Source organism: Elgaria multicarinata, chromosome 1, assembly GCF_023053635.1.
Source record: "Elgaria multicarinata webbii isolate HBS135686 ecotype San Diego chromosome 1, rElgMul1.1.pri, whole genome shotgun sequence".
Taxonomy (NCBI): Eukaryota; Metazoa; Chordata; class Lepidosauria; order Squamata; family Anguidae; genus Elgaria; species Elgaria multicarinata.
The window spans coordinates 192,907,320-192,928,715 of NC_086171.1; the positions used below are offsets into that span (position 1 = coordinate 192,907,320).

Genomic DNA, 21,396 nt, shown 5'->3' on the forward strand with positions numbered 1-21,396 from the left:
TATGCACGCAGCACCCGGTGAGATTCCCTCTTCATCACAACAGTTAAAGCTGCAGGAGCCTCTTTTTATCTGCTCTGGTAACCTCCAGGTTCGATTACTGCATTGTGCTCTATCTGGGGCTGTTTTTGAAGACAGTTCTGAAGCTCCTGCTCATGCAAAATGTGCCAGCCAGATGGTCTGAACAATGGTCCTGGCCCACTTGCACTGGCTGCCTGTATATTTCTAACCCCAATTTGAGGTGCTGGTTTTGACCTATAAACCCTTACACAGCTCAGGACTGCAGTACCTCTTCAATCATGAACTTACGCACACACTATGTTCATCATCTAGACCCTCCTCCAGGCACCTCCTCCGAGGGCAGATCAGAAGGCAGCAACAAGGGAGAGGGTCTTCTCGGTTGTGACCCCCCCCCCATTATGGAATGATCTCCTCAACAAGGCATGCCTGGCACCAACACTGTCATCTTTTTGGCACCAGATTAAGGTTTTAATCTGGCCCTGTTTTTTTAATTGTTTTTTGTTTAAAATTGTGTTAGATATATGTGTGTCTCTCTGTCTGTTGTCTGTTTATATATTTATATGTAAATGGTTTTCATAATATATATTTAAGATTTTAATCTTTGTAAACCACCCAGAGAGCTTCAGTTATCGGGTGGTATAGAAATGCAATGTATGAATGAATGATGTCAAAAGTGTGGCTACCCTTGAAAGCAGCATCTATGAGCACCATTTATTTATTTATTTATTTATTTATTTATTTATTTATTACATTTCTATACCACCCAATAGCCGGAGCTCTCGGGGCGGTTCACAAAAATTAAAACACCTAATAAATTAAAACACCTAATTAAAGCACCTAATAAACTTAGCCATGTCCTGTATTATGATGACCAATGTTTCCCTATCCCCTTGCTACAGGCAGCCATTGAGGTAGAGCGAGGATGGGGAAATGTACAACATGGTGATGTTACATTCTAAGGCAATCTCACTAGAAGTTATGGGGCAGGAGAATTGCTCACATTGTCATTTTCAGCAGAAGCTGTATAATGTGATTGTTAGTCTCTTCCAAAGCCTCCATTAGCCTCCCATGAGAATGGGTGGGAGAAATGAAATTCAAGACTTTATATTCATGAGAACAAATAGTGAATCCTACCCTTTGAGAATGGCTCTTCTCAAGATCAATGTCTTAACCACTTTGGGGAAAGATATATAGGGAGGGGCCATGGATCAGTGGTCGAGCAACTGCTTTGCATTTAGATGGTTCCAGGTTCAATCTCTGGCATCTCCAGGTAGGGCAAGAAAACTCCTGCCTTGAACCCTGAAGAGCTGTTGCCAGTAAGTGTTGACAATATTGGGCTGACTCAGTAAAAAGCAGCTCCCTATGTTCCTATATATGAACAACCTAGCGTTTATATTGCATTTGAGAAGATTGTGATTCAGACACATTATCTTGCAGACCTTACAGCTACTCTGGTAAGGTAGGTCATTATCACATTGCAGATTGGGAGCAGGGGGGCTAAGGGTAAGTTAACAAGAGTGCTTTGTCTAAGCGTGCAATCCTATGCGTGTTTAGACAGGAAAAAAACCATGCATTGGATTGTCCAAAACATGTTCTGCCTAAACATACTGTACATAGGTTTGCACCTATACAAGTTCATGGCAGTGGCAAGATTCAAAATCTGTTGCCTGCTAAACAATACAAAGAGAAGCGAGAAACAAGAAACCAAGCCTTGGAAAAAGCTTGCACGGATCTTTGAGGAGAAGCATGCACTTGCTAGAATTTACAGGGAGAAATTACAGTTCAAAGAGAGTGCCATCTGGGTAGCTTTCTGCTTTTGCACAAATTCCATCTTAGAAACTCAGCAGGGCAGCTGCCGCCTAGTTTGGAACAATGAATGAGACCATTTGTGAATTACTGGATTTGAAAGCAAACAAACAATGACAAGAACTGAGGATAATACATTTGTTTGGGTGCTTGGCAAGTGCAGCTTAATTTTAATTACTAGTTAATGCAGTGTAGCATATCAGGGTAAAAGTAATGAACCTATGGTAATGAGGCCTCACTACAGCAATTGCTATTAAATCAGGGCTGATAAGTGGGGACAGTCAACGATTAATTTATGTGAAAAGTAGAAGGTACAACTGCTATTAGCAAGGCAGATATTGCTGTGCCTGCTCTCCTCTTTATGAAATAGGGACACCAAGTTTACATCACTTTGACATCTGATGTTTCACCTCTTCAAGTGTGTGCAAGTGCCCAGTAAACCAATTTCTCCAAGGGCGCAATCATATGGGCTGAGCCCTCTCTGCTCGGAAGCCCCTGAACCTGGTGGCATCCAAGATTCCCATGACCTGCTGGGCTGGAATCAATAGGGCAGGAGCAGCAGCAGAGATGATCTTTGCCTCCCTGTCTTCCGACTTTTGCTTTTTTGCTAGATGGACTTTTCTACTCATCTAGCAAGGGTGCTTCAGAAAGGGAGGGAAGGAGACTGGAGGAAACTCAAATAAATCATATCGCAAGAACATAAGAAGAACATAAGAAGTGCCTACAAGCAGGACAAGGTGCAAGAGCACCCTCCCACCCATGTTCCCCAGCAACTGGTTCACACAGGCTTACTGCCTCAAATACTGGAGATAGCACACAACCATCAGGGATAGTAGCCATTGATAGCCTTTGCCTCCAGGAATTTATCCAACTCCCTTTTAAGGCCATCCAAATTGGTGGCCATCATTACATCTTGTGGTACTGAATTCCATAATTTAACTATGCGCTGTGTGAAGAAGTACTTCCTTTTATTTGTCCTGGATCTCCCACCAATCAGCTTCATGGGACGACCCCATTGGGTTCTAGTATTTTGAGAGAGGGAGAAAAATGTCTCCCTATCCACATTCTCCACACCATGCATAATTTTGTACATCTCTATCACGTCTCTCCTTAGCCTCCTTTTTTCCAAGCTAAACAATCCCAGTTGATGTTATCTTCCCTCATAGGAGAGATGCTCCAGCCCCTTAATCATTTTAGTTGCCCCTTTTCTGCACTATCCTGTCCTCTCTGTTCTCCTCCCCCCACTCCCACAGAATGTCCCCTTTTCTTCCCCTCCAAGGCTGATAGGCAGCCAGCAGGATTATCTCTGCACCACTTGCAAGGGGCCAGATCTTCAACTCCCCCCTTCCAAGTTCAGAGTGCTGTCTTTGACCTTGGAGAGGGGAGGAATCCAAACCACCCTATGGTTCCTGGGACACTTGCCTAGGGACCATAGGGTTGCTCTCTAAAGGGATCAACTCTGATTTATTGTGGTTTTGCAGGCTGATTTTTGTGAGCATCATGGAAGTGGGTATTGACCCTCAGAAGGTTCTGAAAGGATGACTTCTGTGTAGAATAATTTGCTGATCACATGAAATGATTCCATGACTCAGAATCAAAAAGGAAGTTCTGAAGAAGCAGACTGCTGTCTAGGCTAAGGGTATAACCAGATTGCACCTCTCTGGGTTGGATCCAGAGCAGCACTTAACAGAGTTCCACTGGTGCTGGAAGAAGAGAGCAGGGAGGCAACATTTGAGATTCCTGCTTCCCTTCGCTCTCTGCCTCCTGAAAAGCTGCTCTGGAGGGCCAGGGCACATTCTGGAACAGTATGAGAGGCGACACAGGGGGCAGCAGTGGGGAGGGGGGATTGGTGAAGATTGCTCCCCTTCTTTTAGTGGGGAGCCTCCGTTGGGTCCCAGTGCCTTCCATGAATGAAAGGAGCCCTGCTATTCATGGAATGAACAATCTGTATCCAATCCCCTGTGTTTTTGCTTGGTACTTGTGCAATAAACACAAATGTAAGTAGTTGAAATACTGGGCAACTCAACTCCTGCCATCTAGCCTGCACAGTGCAATGTGGACAAAGAGGAACAGGGAAGTGTGGCCTATGGAGGTTGGTTTTGTCTGAACATGTATGCAGCTCCTTCAGTTCCACTGTGTGGCAACCCAGATATTCTATCATATTCTATGGCCCAGTTCAGATATAATGATAAACCATGGTTTATTGGATTTGATAAACCATGGTTTACATGATGGAACAAGCTATGTGCCCACATGCTTCCTCTTCCCTTCGCTCACACACATTAATACAAGACTTGTTTTTATTAAATGACACTTTGCTGTTACGTCTGAACTGGGAAACCATGAGAAGGTGCTATTGCTCAGTAGCAGAACACCTGCTTTGCATGCAGAAGGTCCTGGGTTCAATCCCTGGCATCTCCAGGTAGGACAAGGAAAGAATCCTGCCTGAAACACTGGAGAGCCATAGCTGTCAGTCAGTGTCAACAATACCATGCTGGATTTACCAATGGCCTGAGCTGGTATAAGGCAGCTTCCTACATTGCTATGACTGTGGTTTGCAAACCAGGATTTTAGTAAGACTTTAAACCACAATTTCCCAATCCAGACATAATGGCAAACTGTGGTTTAACAAATCTTGCAAGCATTGAATTAAGGCATATGAGAAAGGGAGGGGAGAAGGAGAGGATCAATGAAGGAGTGTGCAGTCACAATGGTCATTCTCAGTCCAACCAACACTGGCTTATTGGACTGAGATCATTAACTGAACCAGATCTAAGTCAGTGGTTTTCAAACTGAATTCCAAGGACTCATGGATATTTTTGTAAGTTTATTATGGGCTGCCTTAGTGATACAATGAGTAATGGCAGATAAGCTTTCCTAAGAGACAACTTGTATACAACTACGAATCTGCCCTGCCCACATGCAGACACATAAGACCATGGGGTATGTTCTAAAGTGAACTCTCAGTTTATGAGGGGCAGCAGTGAGGTTTTATGGGTTTAGTCTGCATCTACTACTGTGACCTGACTGAACATCACATAACAACTTAAGAGCCCTTCTAGATCAAAACAAAGGATCCAGCAGCATCCTGTTTCCCACAGTGAGCAACAAAATGCCTATGGGAAGTTCACAAGAGTTGAGGGCAATTGCCTTCTCCCATTATGACTTTTCAGCAACTGGTATTCAGAGACATGGTACCACGTCCCCACTCACTGGAATGTCCCTTTATCCCCTTTCAAGGTGGTGTTTCTGACTTCAGAGAGGCAGTCAACCACAATTCTTTCTATGCTGGCTACGAGGGGGAGAGGAGCTGGAGCACAGATTCCTGCATCCGAGATCAGAGTGCTGTCTCTGACCTTGGATCCAGGAATCCAAACTATCCCATGGCCCTTAGATGCTATCTCGGGGCCATAGGATTGCACCCTTTGATATTTTTTTAGAAAGGCATCTTTGCTACTTTGTCTTATTTTATATTCTCTATACTAAAAGGAGGGGGGGAAACTAAGGGTGGAAAAGTGCAAATACTAATTATGCAAATATATGCATACTGGTATATGTTAAAGTCTGCATATTGTGTCCAAAATAATTGCTTCAGTGCAAATATTTACTATTAAAATAATTACCTAGAAAGTATATATACATAATTTTTAAGCTGATCAAAGCTACCATTTTAATTAAGAGTCACGTTCTATATTCTTATAGGTCACTGACAAATGCCTTGTAACTTTAATCACAAAGGATAATCCAAGGAGACCCTTTCTGTGCTCTCTCTCTCTCTCTCTCTCTCTCTCCTATTTTGGTGGTGAGGGGAAATGGAACATATAGAAAACATTGCATTCATTTTTCTTAACAGTGATTCTATTGTTTTATTTAATTAATCTCTGAGAATAGCTACCTACTAAGCAAGTGGGCATTCTAAAATAGTTTTATTTGGAAATGTCATGCTCTGGACTGTCACAGGTGAACAAAAGAAGCGACTTGGTATTTTTGCACAATGACATCCAGAATTTCAGATAAATTGGGTTTTTTCCCCAAAAGCCTCCCCACCCCCCCGCACAAGGCATATATTTGGGCTGTTTCGTGTTTGGATACATGGAATTCAATTGGAAGTAGGGATACTGGAGAATTTTGTTCAGTCTACCTTTTTAAGCGAACTGCCCAAATTCCCACCTCCAGAACTAATGAGCAAATCAGAATCCAGTTATTCTTCTGATTAACTTTCTGAACTTTTGCAATGGAATTCTTACAAATCTATGCACAAATGCATATTTTATGGGGAAATACATACAAAAATGCCTATTTTAGGAGAAAATGTGAACATTTTAAATGCAAATTAAAGGTTCACAGGAAAATGGGCAAAATCGATTTTTTGACTGAACTCATCTGAAACGAACACAGACTGGAAATACACTGATCCTTCTGTCCATACCTGGAAGAAGAAATGAATGGGTCTGGTATGGGTTAGGTTTTGGCTCTACCTCTTCGCTCATTTAACAGAGTATATATATCTTTAGCCTGCCAGTTGTATTTGCTTATTAGTGTTTCATATTTGTGTATGTTGTGGCTGGTGTAAATAATTTTTATAATTTTAGTCAGTTTTGTTGTCTTTTTATGCATGATGTTGCAATGGCTAATGCAAATGAAATTTCTGTTCTGTGTTCTCTCTTATATTATGCTTAAGGGTTCGGTTTTGAGTATTGCTAGAATGCCAACCAGACAGTGAATGTAGAAAAAGCAAGTTTTAACAGAGCCATGTAGAACCAAGTAGACAGTTCTCTTAACCACCTTAGTGCCACAAACTTCAGCAACTTACAAGGATCCAGCCTCCACATTTGGCCCACGTATATAGAAAGGGACTCTGATGTCGAATTCGTATGGCATGGATTTTCCTTTCACCAGCCCAAATTGCCCAATATGATAGCCGTGGTCTGCTGTATATATTACATATGTATTCTCCAGTTCACCTGTTTCAACCAACATATTGTAAATCTGAAAGGGAAAAAAGGGGCAAAACACAGAAGCACAACATTTTAGATTAAAAAAACCAACACGGTATTATGCAAATCTTGTATATAAACACACAAAATTGTCTGGCGTTTGACATATTCCATCTTTCAGTTTCTTGACTTTTATTTATCTGGAAAGCTTCTCTTTAAAAAAAGAAAGAGACTAAAGGGGCTGCACACAGGCAACAGCTTCTCGCAGTGCTGGTTGCACTAAACCAAAAGTAGTTACAGAGGATGAATGAAGACAGAGGCAACACGTTTAGTAGTTAAGAGAAAGAATGAAGACAGAAGACATGCGTATAGCAGTTGCAGAGGAAGAACGAAGACAGAGGAAGTACCCCCACTATGTCCAGTCCAAACACTATCTTTCCTCTCCAGGATTGAACTCAGGAAAAAAAACACAGTTCTGCATATTTGAAGACGATAGGGTCGACCCAAGACTTTTTGCTACCTGAGGCAAAGAACAACACTGACGTTGGGATAGCGTTCTCCACTGCACCTGGAAACATCAAGCTAATCCCATCAGGGGGTGCAGAGCAGGCCTCATGGGACATAGGTTTCTTGCCTAACACACATCTGCTGCCTAAGGTGACTGCTTTATTCTGCCTAATGGTAGGGCAGCTGTTGACTGGCTGCCCCTGCCTCTATGATGTCACTAAGAAACATAAATCCCTGGAGCAGTTTTGTACCTTTAAAAGAGGGGAACCATTTTCAGCCAAAAAGTGGAATTGGCCACAGACCAGGATATCATGGGCTGTATGTCAGCAGGGCCACTGCTGACATGTCCCTCACGCATATTTTCATACACACATGTACCATTCATACATAACACCTTATGCCTGCTTTACAAACACTCTTTTTTTAAAAAAAAAAAGTGATTCAATGAACAACCAGAAAAATGAATGACTGTTGATGCAGCACAATGCTCAAATTTTTGGGAAAAGGTCATCCTCAAGCCACAACCCCTGATTCTGCCCACCCACCATGTTTCCCAAATCATGCCCTTCTCCTGCATGCTTCTAAAAAGAGTATCTAAGAAGTAGTGCTGGGCTGAATCCTGCCCCCTATTTTCAGAATCCTTCTCTCTCTCCATGAAAGAGGCATTGTTTTTTCTGCCTCTTTTGCTGGGGGGTGGGGGCATTCAGAGAATTTTCTCCTTGGGGAGAGGGCAGGGTTTCCACATACCTTTTTTTAAGTGCAGCCAGTTGCTGGGGGTGGGTGGGTTCTTTTTTTAAAAAACCCCACCCCTGCTTCCCTCAGCATTTGGAGGAGACCAGCAGTTCTATGCTATTGGAGACCATGTGACCTCTCCCTCTCCAATAAGCATCCAAGAAGAACTCCTGGGCTCTGAAAATGCCAAGGGTGTTTTGAAACAAATAAAAAGAGAGCAAAAAGACCCCTCAACAACTTGCTACATTTAAAAAGGTATGTGGAAAATCTGTCCCCTCCCCAAGGAGGAAATCAGGTTCACTGGGCCATCCATAAGGTCTGTTTTTTTCTATTTTTTGTTGCTCTAAGAGGAACCAAAACAGTGGCATAGCTGCTCAGGATTTGCATAACACAAATCAGAATCAGGAGTTGTGGCTTGAGGATGACCTTTCCCCCAAAATTTGAGCATTATGCTGCATCAGCAGTCATTCATTTTTCTGGTTGTTCATTGAATCACCTTTTTTTTCTAAAGAGTTTTTGTAAAGCAGGCATAAAGTGTTATCATTTGTCACTTTGAGAAAACACTGTATTATGAAAGGCGGCTTATAAACCTCTTAAATGCTGGAGAACAATGTGGCAGTGGAAGAGGGCCATTGCCCTCATATCCTGCTGCTTGTGGGCTTCCCATAAGCATCTGGTTGGCCACTGGTGAAAACGCGATGCTGCGGTAGAGAAGCCTTTGATCTGATTGAGTAGGACTCTTCTTGTGTTTGTATGGTTCTACCGCCAATGTTGACCTAGCTAGTCTCCTGGTCTATCACCTAAAGTTGTGGAGCTGGAGATCAGAACTGTCCCTGCAGATTATTACTATGCCACTGTAAGAACATGGATCTGCTAACGGCCCACTAAAGTTCTACAGGGAATCATGAAGCCTGAGTTATCAAAAGGATACCTATGCTTAACTCACGGACTACACACAGTGCAAGTTGTGGGATTCAGTACAGATGTTACATCAGGGATGTTGAACCTCTTTCAGCCTGGGGGCTGAATTTGGGGACCGCATTCTACTGGTGGATGGGGCCAAAGGCAGAAGGGTGGACTAAAAGTCACAAACAGCAGCACCTTTTAGCTGAATGCTCTTACTTCCAGTAACTAAGCCTTAGGCATTTCAACCTTTTAGAGCTGGGAGGGAGAGGTGGATGGTAGGGCAGAGAAATGATAAACAACCTGGGAAACTATAAAGCCATCAATGGTAAGAGGAAAAGGGGAGTGTCTGTCTGGGAAATCCCTGGAGGCCAGACTAGTACCCCAGGTGGTCTGGATTTGCCACCCACCACCAGCCTGAGTTTTTGCACCCCTGTTTTACACAGTCTCAACAGTTATATCTTCACACAACTAGCTAACAAAAGTTAAAAGCGTCACTGACTAAGTTTTATGGACTTACATGTCTGTAGTTTTGGTACCCAACATGAAAACATCTTGACTAAAACATTTCCCTCCAAAACTACAGAGATGTAATGACCCAAATACCTCCTCGTTTGATTTAGAAAAGCAGGTCAAGGCGTAACTATTTCTGGAATGCACTTGTGACAAAGCATAAGGTCACGTTTGACTGGATGGATGGCTTTTATAATTCATTGCGCCTATTTATAATTACAATTTAAATTCCAGCTAGCTGACTTGGGGTTAAAAATAAAGTAATTTAGGGAAGCTGCAACACAGATGGATAAACTCTCCAAGTGCATGCAGTAGCACTTGAGAGAGATTATACCTTCCTAGAGCAAACCAGCAATCAGCAGTAATAGAAATCATCATAATCACTAGCAAGCTGATGCCAAACCTTCCTATAATCTTAACCTTCCCTTCTTAGGATGCCTGCATTGTACTTCATCACAAACAATATGCAAGAATATTAGATAAGCAGCAATAAATGGTTTCGCCTCCATGTTTGACTGGTAGCTTTACGGGCTTGAAAAGAAGCCCATCAATTTTCACAGAAGGTGACCAGTTAGAGGAATGTCACCACAGCACAGAGTCACAGCTAGCACTATAAGATTATTTTACTTTGTTGCAATGTCAGAGATTTGACTTCAAGCTAACTGCTAATTGCTGGCATGTTACAGAAGATGGTCCACAATGGCTCTCCACCGATTCAGGCAGTGATCTTCCTAGGGGAGAGACTTTAGCTCAATGGTAGAGCACCTGCTTTGCAGACAGAAGGTCCCAAGTTCGATTCCCAGCGTCTCCAGATAAGGCAGGAATAATTATTGCCTGAAACCTTGGACGGTTGCTGCCAGTCAGTGTCAACAACACTGAGCTAGATGGACCAGTGCTGAAACTCCATATAAAGCAACTTCCCATGTTCCTATGTAGGCATGCAATCCATGCTCTGTTAAACTGGACCTATGGGAGATCAACCAAAGACCTTCAGCATGCAAATCATGTGCTCTATCATGGAGCCACCACAAAAAAATGCCCAAATAATAGTCTGTCAAGTTTGCTATGTATGCTTGCTAACTGTGGATGTCATTTTTTTTACTTCTCAGAATTTTCACCTTCCCCACTCCCCCTTCCCCCCACCCCAGCAAAAGGGGTTTGGGCCCACTTCATTTACACCTACACCCATCATTTACTGCTTGAGAGACTTAGGGCTCTGAACTTTGAAAGAACTCCTAAGCAGTGCCCTCAGATTTCTAAGATAAATTGCTTAGGGGAAAGTGTTTTGGGGCTGAAAACAGCCTTCTTCACACCTGGAACTAATGCTCAAATTACTGGGGAGTGAAGGGCTGTTCCCTACCTTTTGCGATGGTCCCTTTCAGAAAGCAAGAAGGGGTTGGCTTCCCCTACCTCTAATCAAGCCCTTCTGCATGCCCCATTCTCTGGATCTTTTCACCACGTATCTCTGTAGCTCTGGGCAGTCTCTTCATTGCTTTATTTACTTTGGCCAATGCTGGGGAAACTGTGCCGTTCCAGATGTTGTTGGACTCCAAGTTCCATCAGCCCCAGCCAGCATAGTAAGTGGGAGTTATAGTCTAAGAACATATAAAGGGCTACAGGTGCCCGGTCTCTGACTTAGGCTATCTGTCCAGACCCAGCCATGTTCAATGCTTATTTTATTTATTTGTTGCATTTGTATACCGCCCCATAGCCGAAGCTCTCTGGGTGGTTTACGGTGGTTATATTATGGGGACGGAAGAAGCAGGAAGGTCTGAAGAGGGGCTTATGGATTTCAGGAAGGGTCCCTCAACTTTTCCCACTTGCAATTTGAGCATTGCCTCAAACTCCCACCTTCACTGCAGTTCTTAACTCCAGTCACTTTAAATGCTCTAAAATCTGCAGGAATACTTTTATTAGGGCCAACCAAAATTTCACAAAAGAATGTGCAATCTTTCCAGATCTCCAGAGCTCTTCATCAGGTTAGATGGTGCAAAGCACAGAGAAAGGGAGAAATCAAAGAAGTACAAAAAATAGCCCAGATGTTGTGCAGATCTCATGGCTACAACATCTGGCCTATTTTTTGTTCCTTTTGGGTTTTCCGCTACCCCTGCCTTTTGTACCATCTAGCCTGGTGAAGAGTTCTGAAGAAACTGGAAGCTTACAGGCACTTTTATAGCATTTTGGCTGGTCTTAATAAGTGTATTGATCATAGAATCATAGAATAGCAGAGTTGGAAGGGGCCTACAAGGCCATCGAGTCCAACCCCCTGCTCAATGCAGGAATCCACCCTAAAGCATCCCTGACAGATGGTTGTCCAGCTGCCTCTTGAATGCCTCTAGTGTGGGAGAGCCCACAACCTCCCTAGGTAACTGATTCCACCATTGCTCAACAGTAGACTTTGAGATTTTTCATCATGGACTATCTTTATTTCTTAAATGCCCTGTTTCGTCCAGTTAAACTTCCAATTCTAACTTCCCACGTACATAAGAACCATTACAATGCCCAACAAGGTTCAGTATGTTGTTTTAAGTTCTACTACTTAATAATCTATCAAACGAATGTCTATCAAACCAGTCTTTATTTCCTAGCAGGTTCATCGAGATAACACTGAAACAGTGTCCAATAGCCAGTAAATCTCAAGAGTACAACAAAGGCAAAGCATTCTCCCCTGTACAATTTTCCCTGTATATTTTGATTGTATGCAGTTACATTGGACCTTGGGGGATATTTTACTATTTTAAAGATTTTTTAATATGGTGCTACAGTTGTGCCTGGAGCAATACAACCTCATAACCCCATAAGGAAATTTGATGACCTGAGATTATGAGAATATACGTTTAGCTTGGTGTTTAGGTCCTACGTACCACTCTTAGAGAATGGGATGATAAACCTTACCGCCTCCATAGAGTCATCCACAGACATGAGTGTCTGAAGGCGCTTCTGCTGTAGCATATTGGTGAATTCCATGTGAATAGGCTTCATGGGGCCTGTATATCTCATTATCCAATGTTTGTCTGGGTTTGGAGCATAATTGTAGCTGGGTGTGCTGGAGACACAGAAATAATGAACAACTATCAGTGAAATAAACATGGTTCACCACCCATCTGATTTTACCAACATTTGAGAGAGGACACTGTGCCTTCTTAGACAGGACAAGCATCACACCGACATACAATGAAAGACTGAGCGTAACACTCAGCATCCTCAGAACCTTAGCTTTCTTTTTTTAAAAGCAGTTTTCTAGGCCTCGTGCATAATTAGCCCAGACAGTAGTACAGAGTGGACAATATGACATCATCTTCTAATTCATTATGCCCCCCCATGAAAACATAATGGCAATAAGTTCTAAAGGTTTAGAAGCCAGGAGGCAAATCATCACCATGTGCAGCTCACCACCACCACACACACACACACACACACACACACACACACACACAAACACCATATCACCTCCCAACCTTCAGGGGCGACAGAAGGAAAAGGGAGGCAGGAAATCCATTCTGTGAACTGAAAACTCTTCTGCTCATGGAACGTGTTCAGCTGTTGTGATGTTACACCCAAGTTAACGCAAATATCTTACTTCCCTAAAAACTCAATATGCAAATAAGCTTCAGCGCGGAGGCTTGTTATATATTTCCGGTATGGCTCTTTGAGGCACACAGAGGTGGGGCAGCTCTCCCTGCTAGGAATAACCCTCCATGGTAGGATGAAATTATCCATGGCAGACAGAGAAACCTTATAAACATTATAACCCCCTTTCCTGATTTATCTAGAAGCTGGGAATGTGAAAATTGCTCTGCTCAAACTAAAGCCTACTGAAATCGCAAGTATCATTCAGAGTAAATGAGAATATATTTCAACAGCAGCATATTATCATTAGGAGGCTAACACCCTAACTGGGGAGCACGAGCAAGATGTAGCTATTTCAATTTCATCTGCACAGATGATCGCGGCTTACGGTGGCTCTTTAACAATAACTATCCAACTTGCTGAAAAGGCCCTGCTGTATTGTTTAGCAGCTGTGGTGAGTTTTAAGCCTGACTAGCTGAGCATTTAGAAGGGAACCAGGAATATTAAAGTGCTTATTATCACTTTACTCAAACTCAGACGGCCCTGGACTAGCTTTTTAAACCATCTCCCACAGCTGGACTGTGCAATTTCCATTTCCATCTGCTTGTGCGAGTACAGGCAGCAGTGGGCCTTCCTATCCCAGAGACAGAGGAGAAGAAAGCTGATGCATCTGAAACAGCAAGCTAGAAGTATGGCCCTGCAGGATCTTGGAGAGCATTCTGGGTAGGCATCAAGGACTTCAGATTCAAACTGGAAACATCTTGACCTGTAACTAGGTCCTATCCTAGGCAGCTGACTGTGTACAGTCAGGCCTGAAAGCCTTCTTCGGAAGTAGAGAAATGTTCAACATTGGCACCAGTGCTTGGCAGCCAGAATGCAACCTGTGGACTGGCCAGACCTGCTATAAATACCTGGCCTTCTGTCCTTGCCTGGTCAACAAACCAAGGCTTTCTGCCTACTGTATTTTAGGCTCCAGCTCCCCCACGTTTTGAAATTAAACTGAAGAATTTTGCACCAGCTATGATTCTTGGTACCATCCATGCAGCCTGGGAAAATGAGCTTGATTGGCATATTTGGCGTGTATTTGTGGTTCTGTGTGGAATGGAGCTGGCAGGTGGAGCCTACGTGAACACATTGAAGGGCGGGCTGCAGCTCCTGCTGTAAAATTATTCTTGGATTGCCCACTGTCCTGAATGCACTTGGGAGTTTATGTGCTTCTGAAATAAGCATTGAAGTGAACTGCGCAGCCTTTTAACAAGTGGAAAGCTCTGTTTTGAAGAGTGCTTTGAGACAGAGGAAGGGAGGATTCTTCTTTCAGGGAGGAAAGGTTGCTTATTATTCTCTCTACATTGTTAATGTTCGCTCTGATTTCAGAATGTTATTGTGGCTGGATAATGACATTGCTGCTTTGAAAATGCTGATGGTTATGGAAACTGTTGCTATGTAATGCCCTGAATGAATCTAAAACGCTTGGCAAATTCCTTTTCCAGTATGCTTTGTGATTTCCTGGCTCATCTGAAACCTCCTGCTGCTTAATCCACCCGAAGTCCACGATCTTCTTTGATTACTACAAATGTAACCCTCTTATACTTAACAGATTTGTCCGTCTTATGGCCAAATACGCAAAGCATAACAATTCTGGAAGTTGAACAAAAATACCCACTTCAAATTTGTCCAGAAGCAGGCGGGGTGGGGGTGGGAGGTGTTGAGAAGAAAAGACACATCCTGGTTGCTCTACAAACCCTGATAATATTTGACTTTGGAAAAAGGAAATAATAAAATGCTTAGAGAGACAACTACAGGAGTCCCTATAAAATTTATCCAACCATCATGGATAAACTCCTATTTAACAGCAAACAAAACTACATGTGGTTTATGTGAATCAACATGCAGAAAATGAAATGTGAGCCTAATTTTTATATTTCAGAGTGATTATTTTGCATATTATGGAGGAGACTCAAGGTTGCTTTCAGCAATATGTTTAACCAACCTTCTCTATATTCACTCAAGGACATTTCCTCCCTTTCAGCTGCTCAGTCTTCCGGTGAATGGTATTGGGTCTGTATTTGCATTCCTAACCTACATTTATTTATTACTTGCCATTTGATTTAAAAGCTCTAGGACAAGCTACAATACAATCACACAAATACAGAATTAATAGAAGCTGCACTCAGTGATCATCAAGAATAGTCAGACTACCCCACAAGGCCTTAGGGAGGGACGTCCACAAACTTCTCCACAAGCCGTTAGGGAGGCCCTGCCCTGTGTCCCCACCGACTGGACATATTCACATCGTGGGAGCACACAGAACAGGACATTCAAGGAAAGTCTTAACTAGATTTATATTATATAACATCAACATGTGACTAAAGATTGCAGGAACAGATAGTCTTTGAGGAGAGCAGAACTAGATGACAGGAGGGATGTGTGGCTGCTGGCAAAAGCAGCCACCTCATGTCCGTTCCTCTTCTCCCCGTTGGTAAATATACAGAGAAATAAAATGTTGGCATCCAATGAAGTGGAGTGGAAGTAGGGACTGAGACAATTCCCTGTCAGCCATTTTGTTTCTGTACATGTTGCCAGGGCAGAGAGGAAGAAGCTATGCAGGATGGTTGTTTCTGATAGCATGTCCCTTGTATCATCTAGTTCCATCCTAAGTAAGTAACTATGAAGAACCAAGAGTAGCAGTTATTCTGCATCATGAAGCCCGGATTAAAAAGGGGAGATCTTCTACAAGCACATATTTCTGGTTCTCAAGTTTTGAGGGTAGGAGGAGCTTAAAAACATGAAGATGTTTTTAAGTCTAGTCAGGGAAAGACACCTGGGTAGGCCTGGGTAGATCAAATCCTATGTATATCTAATTAGAAGTAAGTCCCATTGAGTTAAATGAGACTTAACTCCCAGATAAGTGTGTACAGAATTGCAGCTAAAATTTCATTCCTATCCCACCACCTAAACTCAAACCAAGACCCTATGTATTCCATTCTCTCCTGTTCCATTACTTTGTAACTCTTTAAAAAACCTTTGCCCTGCTATCAAAAGGGAGAAATTGCATAATTGCAAAATGTATTCAAATTGCAAACAATGAGATTGTTTGGGTTTTTGGAATGTAGAATAACAACAACAACAACAACGACAAGCCGTTCAGTTTTTGCCACCTGTGATAAATGTATGGCAACTCACAAACGATCCAGTAATGATTGCCCAGGAATTTATTTATTCTTATTTATTTATTTATTGCATTTCTATACCGCCCAATAGCCGAAGCTCTCTGAGCAGTTTGGTTTCACTTGGAAATGCCCAGAACTGGTTTGGTTGCTCGACTGTCAGTATACTTACATGTGTTGAGAAGCATTGGGGAAGAGATGAGAATACTGAGGAGCTGAGTCTTCAGGGCCATGAGGGGCTGCATGGCTGAGAACCATTAATACTGGACGGTGAGGATACATCTTCTTTGAGATTCGGAAGAAGCTAATACTGTCATTGGTGATTAAGTCAGTCAGATAATCCTAAAAGGAGGAGAGAGAGAGAGAGAAAATGAGGAGGAGAATGTTTAGCAAAACAACAACAAAGGCTTCCCACAAGTCTGGAGTGGACATGGCTATGCAGTGGTGCAGTGGTACATTCTGTAGTGCAGGTGGTCATCATGACACTCCCATAGCCATGCCCTCAAGGAGATTCCAAAAATTCAAGCAGCTGGGTTGATCTGTATTAACAAACCAGTTTTCATCTCTCCCAGGAGCAGGTCTTTTGTAAAGCAAATGGGTCTTAATTGCCCATTCAAGACCAGGCCACCCCAAAATATTTGACATTACAATAGGGAACAATATATCATTGCTGAGGAAATTCATTTCCCCCCAGCTCCTGTGCAGCTAAACTCAGAGGGAACAGGGAATTCTGAGGGAGGTGGCAGATGACATCAGAGTTCCTGCTAATAATAAAAAAGTGCTGGTTTTGCATCCCTGTGAGCCCTGCCTCCACTACAGCATTGTAGGTAACACTGTGAAATAGGGAACATTTTTTTAAATGCTTGCAAATGTAAAGGACTGATCTGTTTTCAAACGTACTTTTTTACATTGTCCTATAGGGTTAACAGGTTGCAAGCTTGGAATTTGCCATGTCCCTTTAAAACCATCTATTGAGTTGAAGGTACAAGAACGGTGAGCTTTTCCACAGTTACTTCCCTATTCCTTCCTTCTGTCCCCACTCCTGCCTGCTAGGGGCAAACTAAGAAACATGGTTATTAAAGCAGGCAGGAAGGCCATGGGGGTTGGAAAAAAACGAAAGAGAAATGGGTGAGAGAAGCTGAAGTTATAACGGCTGGGTCCACAGAACACACTAAACCACACTCAGTAGTTGAGTGTGGGTTGTTTTGAACTATGGGTTGTTTATTGAACCGTAGGTTAGCATGTTGTCCAACCTGCAAGATGGCTTGTTAACCATGCAGTGTGGTATGTTAACCAACCTGAACAATCCAACAACAAACCATGGCTTCTCAAGGTGGCTTGTTCGAGAAAATAAATGCACCCCTGAAAGACGTTCAATGGCCCTGACGGTAGGCCTAGTTCTCACTGAGGTGTAAACCAGTGGAGGCTGGTGGCTCTGATGTCAGTGGGGCAGTGAATTCGCTCCAGGTTTCAGACAGAACAAGTCAGAACTCTAAAGGAGGTATCCAAGGTCTGCTATACAAAGATTTTCCTCCATATAACAAAGTAGCACTAGAAGTGCATTCTTGTCAAGTCTTCTTCGTGAAATGCTAGTTTTGTATGTATGTAGGGATATTTTTTTTTGTAAAGACAATTCAGTCATGTCACCTCTCACCTACGGTTTGTGCTGAGTGAGCACACAGTCAGATTTACCACCTCAGTGAAACTAGGCCATTGTTTCAGACCCAAGACCCAATGTACAATATGAAGTGTTTATGTGTTCCTGTGAAAGAAATGTGTTTTTCTAAATTTATTTCTAGGCTTGGCACTCAAAACTATCCATCAAAACAGGAATAAACAGAAATAAGAATCTGTAGAAAATGGAAAATGAAATCCCACCAACCCCTAAACTACTTTGTTTTGTTGTTGAAAATGTAATAAAAAGGCTTTTAATCATTTTTTGAATGCAATGTAGTCAAATGAAAAACAATGACAACCTCACTTTAAGGTCATTCAGTATTAAATCAATGTGTGGAAACCATATTTTGGCAAACATTTTCACAAGCAGCATATGCTAATGGCATTTGCTTTTGTTGACAGTTGCCCTGGCATGCAGCAGAATGAAATTACCTGCATGAGATAGTACTATAGGAATGGGATAGGAATAGAGAAAGTTGCCTTATATGGAATCAGAACATTGGTCCATCTAGCCCAGTACTGTCAACACTGACTGGCAGGGGCTCTCCAGGGTTTCAGGCAGGATTCCTTTCCTTGCCCTACTTGGAGAAGCCGGGGATCGAACCTGGGACCTTCTGCAGGCTCAGTGTGCTATATCACACTGAGCTATGGGCCCTCTCAAAGGGATAGATGAAGGCAGGAATTGGTGTCTGAATGAATCTGACTTGCGGAGTCCACAGTGGACTGGCTTTTCCCTAGTCACGCAGATTTGGATTTGAGGACCGTTTCTCCAGTTTTTGAGCAGATTTGCACTAAGTCACAATAGCGCTAGTGTGCAGTTGTGCAAATTGCTGATGAATAAGCACGAACAAATTAGCGCTAATGTTCAAGTAGCACAAGTAGAACGAAATTCTGGATTACAAATCTGATTCTATCAATGAGTGAACAGCGAAAGAAATGACATCTAACAAACTGTGGAACACAAGCAAAATGGATTTAACAAAGTCTGTACAGCCCTATCAAGAGTAAAAGAAACAAGTATTTTCAAATTTAATACTAACAATTCTTACTTGACAAGAGACTGTCAGTGAATCTGAACGTGAACGTTGTATTGCATTTTGATTACACATCATTTGCCACTCAGACATCTGAGATTACAGAAAGAGGGTCAATCACTCAAAATAGCGCCAATGGGTTGCTAATTCATGTGCCAGTGGGGAAGATATTTTTGGAAACAGAAAATACACACGCTGGTACCAAATGTAGGGATCATTAAAATAATGTCTCAGAAGTCATGTTACTGTCATTGGTAATGAAGATTATAATTAATTATATTATTTCATGATGCTATTCAAGGACAATGCTAATACTTCTTGTTATTTACCGAGAGGTGATAATTGGCCATAACTCACTGAAGAAGCCCATTCTTTGCAGACAAAGGGTCTCAGGCTCTGTCCCTGGGATCTCTAAGTAGGGCTGGGAAAGGCAAGGGAGGGGCCATAGCCCAGTGTGAAAGAGCACATGCTTTGCATGCGGTAGGTCCCAGGTCGGAAGAAAGTACAGTTGACAAAGTTCAGGTGTAATATGGTTAAAATGCCCACTCCCAGTTAATAACCTTTTGACCTTATTCTGGACCACCTGCTGAACAGGACCAAGGGCACTTTCCAAATCACTTTTAAAGGCAGCCCCACATACAGTGCAATAGTCTAAATGAGAGGTAATTGTGGCCAAGCTAAGCTATTTAGGTAAGGTTAAGAACATAAGAAGAACCCTGCTGGATCAGACCAAGGGTCCATCTAGTCTAGCACTCTGTTCCCAAGTGGCCAACCAGCTGTTGACCAGGGACCCACAAGCAGGACATGGTGCAACAGCACCCTCCCACCCATGTTACCCAGCAATTTGTGTATAGGCTTACTGCCTCTGATACTGGAAGTAGCACATAGCCATCAGGACTAGCAGCCATTGATAGCCTTCTCCTCCAGGTTGCTGCTGGTGTATTAGCTAAAGCTGATAAAAGGTGTCTTGAGCCTCTAATGATAATGCTGGATCAATAAGCACCCAAGACTTATCAACAGCCTTATGAAGGCAGCTTCCTGTGTAGCTGTGTTCAGCTACAGTACAAAATACTAGGGACTATGGGCTGATCCACAAATTAAAAACAAACAAACCCACACACAATAAAACAAAGCACATGTATGGTATAGTCCCGCTGGGAATGTGCCACTTCAACATGAAGGCAACGCATTGTGTGACTGAATGCAACCCCACATCAAAAAGTCTCTGCTTATGGAAAGCTATCTTTTCAGGGACAAATAATGTTATATGCAGCAAATTTATCATATGTGACGATTTGTTTTTGTTTTTAATGAACAGAAGCATTCTGAAATGGTACAGTCCTAAGAGAGCTGCATCATGGGGCATTTCTGAATGTATAGATTTGCTCTCCTGCTCTGTTCTGGAGATTTCTGACTTAAATTGTTGTTGTTGTTTTTTACAAAATGTTGCTTAAGTTAAGACAGCTTTTGAAACTTGAAGAAGTTTTAAAATCATTTTCTGATGCACTAAAGAGAGTTGCTGAAATATCAATATTCTCATTAACGGCATGCAACATCTTGGCCATATTGTTTAAGCAGCTGTGAACTAAATTTCCCAAAAATTTCAATTTTACTGATGGTTGACAGAGACTGACGTGCCCAAGGTCATCTAATGAGTTTATGCCAAACAATCATTTGAAACTGGATCTCCCAATGCTCTTTGTTGTCTGTAGCTCAGGTCCTCCACCACATGCAGACTGCGTGAATCCATCTCTGCCTGACAGCCATTCCATGTGACAAGATATTCCATGGGTACCCTCCACTGTGCAATTTCTCCACATGCCACCCCAAGCAATGCCTCAAAATCTGGTAGCAGCATTGAGACAAACCACACACCAGAGAGGAAATCTCCATGTTGAACACATGAGACAACTTTCTATACAGGATAGCTGTCACACAAAGGCAGCTTCAAGACCTTTTTGTTGTGTTAGGAGAAACTGTCATGATACCAGGGGAGAAAAGGATGAAGGAGGGGAAGAGAAACTGCATATTATATGTACATGGGGGTAGGGGGAGTACACAATCTGTCATTGCGCATTCTATGCACCGAAACACATAGCACTCTTTGTAGGGCTGCTCCTGGCCCACCCAAGTTCCAGCGCACAGGGTACTTTCTACCATATAAATTCATGAGAATCAATGATTTTTCTTTCCTACCCAAATCCATTCTCACACTAACAAGGGCACTTTGTATATTTAAAAAACAACAACACATTTATCCTGTCCTCTATCAGATTCAGAAGGACACATTTGAGCACACCTTATTTAAATTTAGGTTTATTTAACCAATACATATATGGATATCTGGAAAAAAGGTGGCTATCAAATCTCTCTTACTAGATTCTTTGCTACTTTCTGTGGTAGTGGAAAGTAACACTGCATAATCATTACACATCAAGCAATTAAAAAACATGTTGGATCAGGAAACATTGTAATTAGGGAAAGAGCACAACATGAGCTTCTGATCTCCTTTTCATAATATTGCAATTTAAC

At 42.4% G+C, this 21,396-nt stretch overlaps 1 protein-coding gene across 2 annotated transcripts in view; it reads right to left on the reverse strand.

Moving 5' to 3' along the window:
• The window catches only part of SULF2 (sulfatase 2), a 127,043-nt gene that overhangs the window by 47,022 nt on the left and 58,625 nt on the right, over positions 1 to 21,396 (reverse strand). For both annotated transcript variants that reach the window (XM_063145779.1, XM_063145787.1), the window contains 3 exons: positions 16,326 to 16,495; positions 12,312 to 12,462; positions 6,638 to 6,813 (listed from right to left, as the gene is read on the reverse strand). In XM_063145779.1, coding sequence (XP_063001849.1) covers positions 6,638 to 6,813; positions 12,312 to 12,462; positions 16,326 to 16,495 — 497 coding nt within the window. The remainder of the gene's footprint in view (positions 1 to 6,637; positions 6,814 to 12,311; positions 12,463 to 16,325; positions 16,496 to 21,396) is intronic.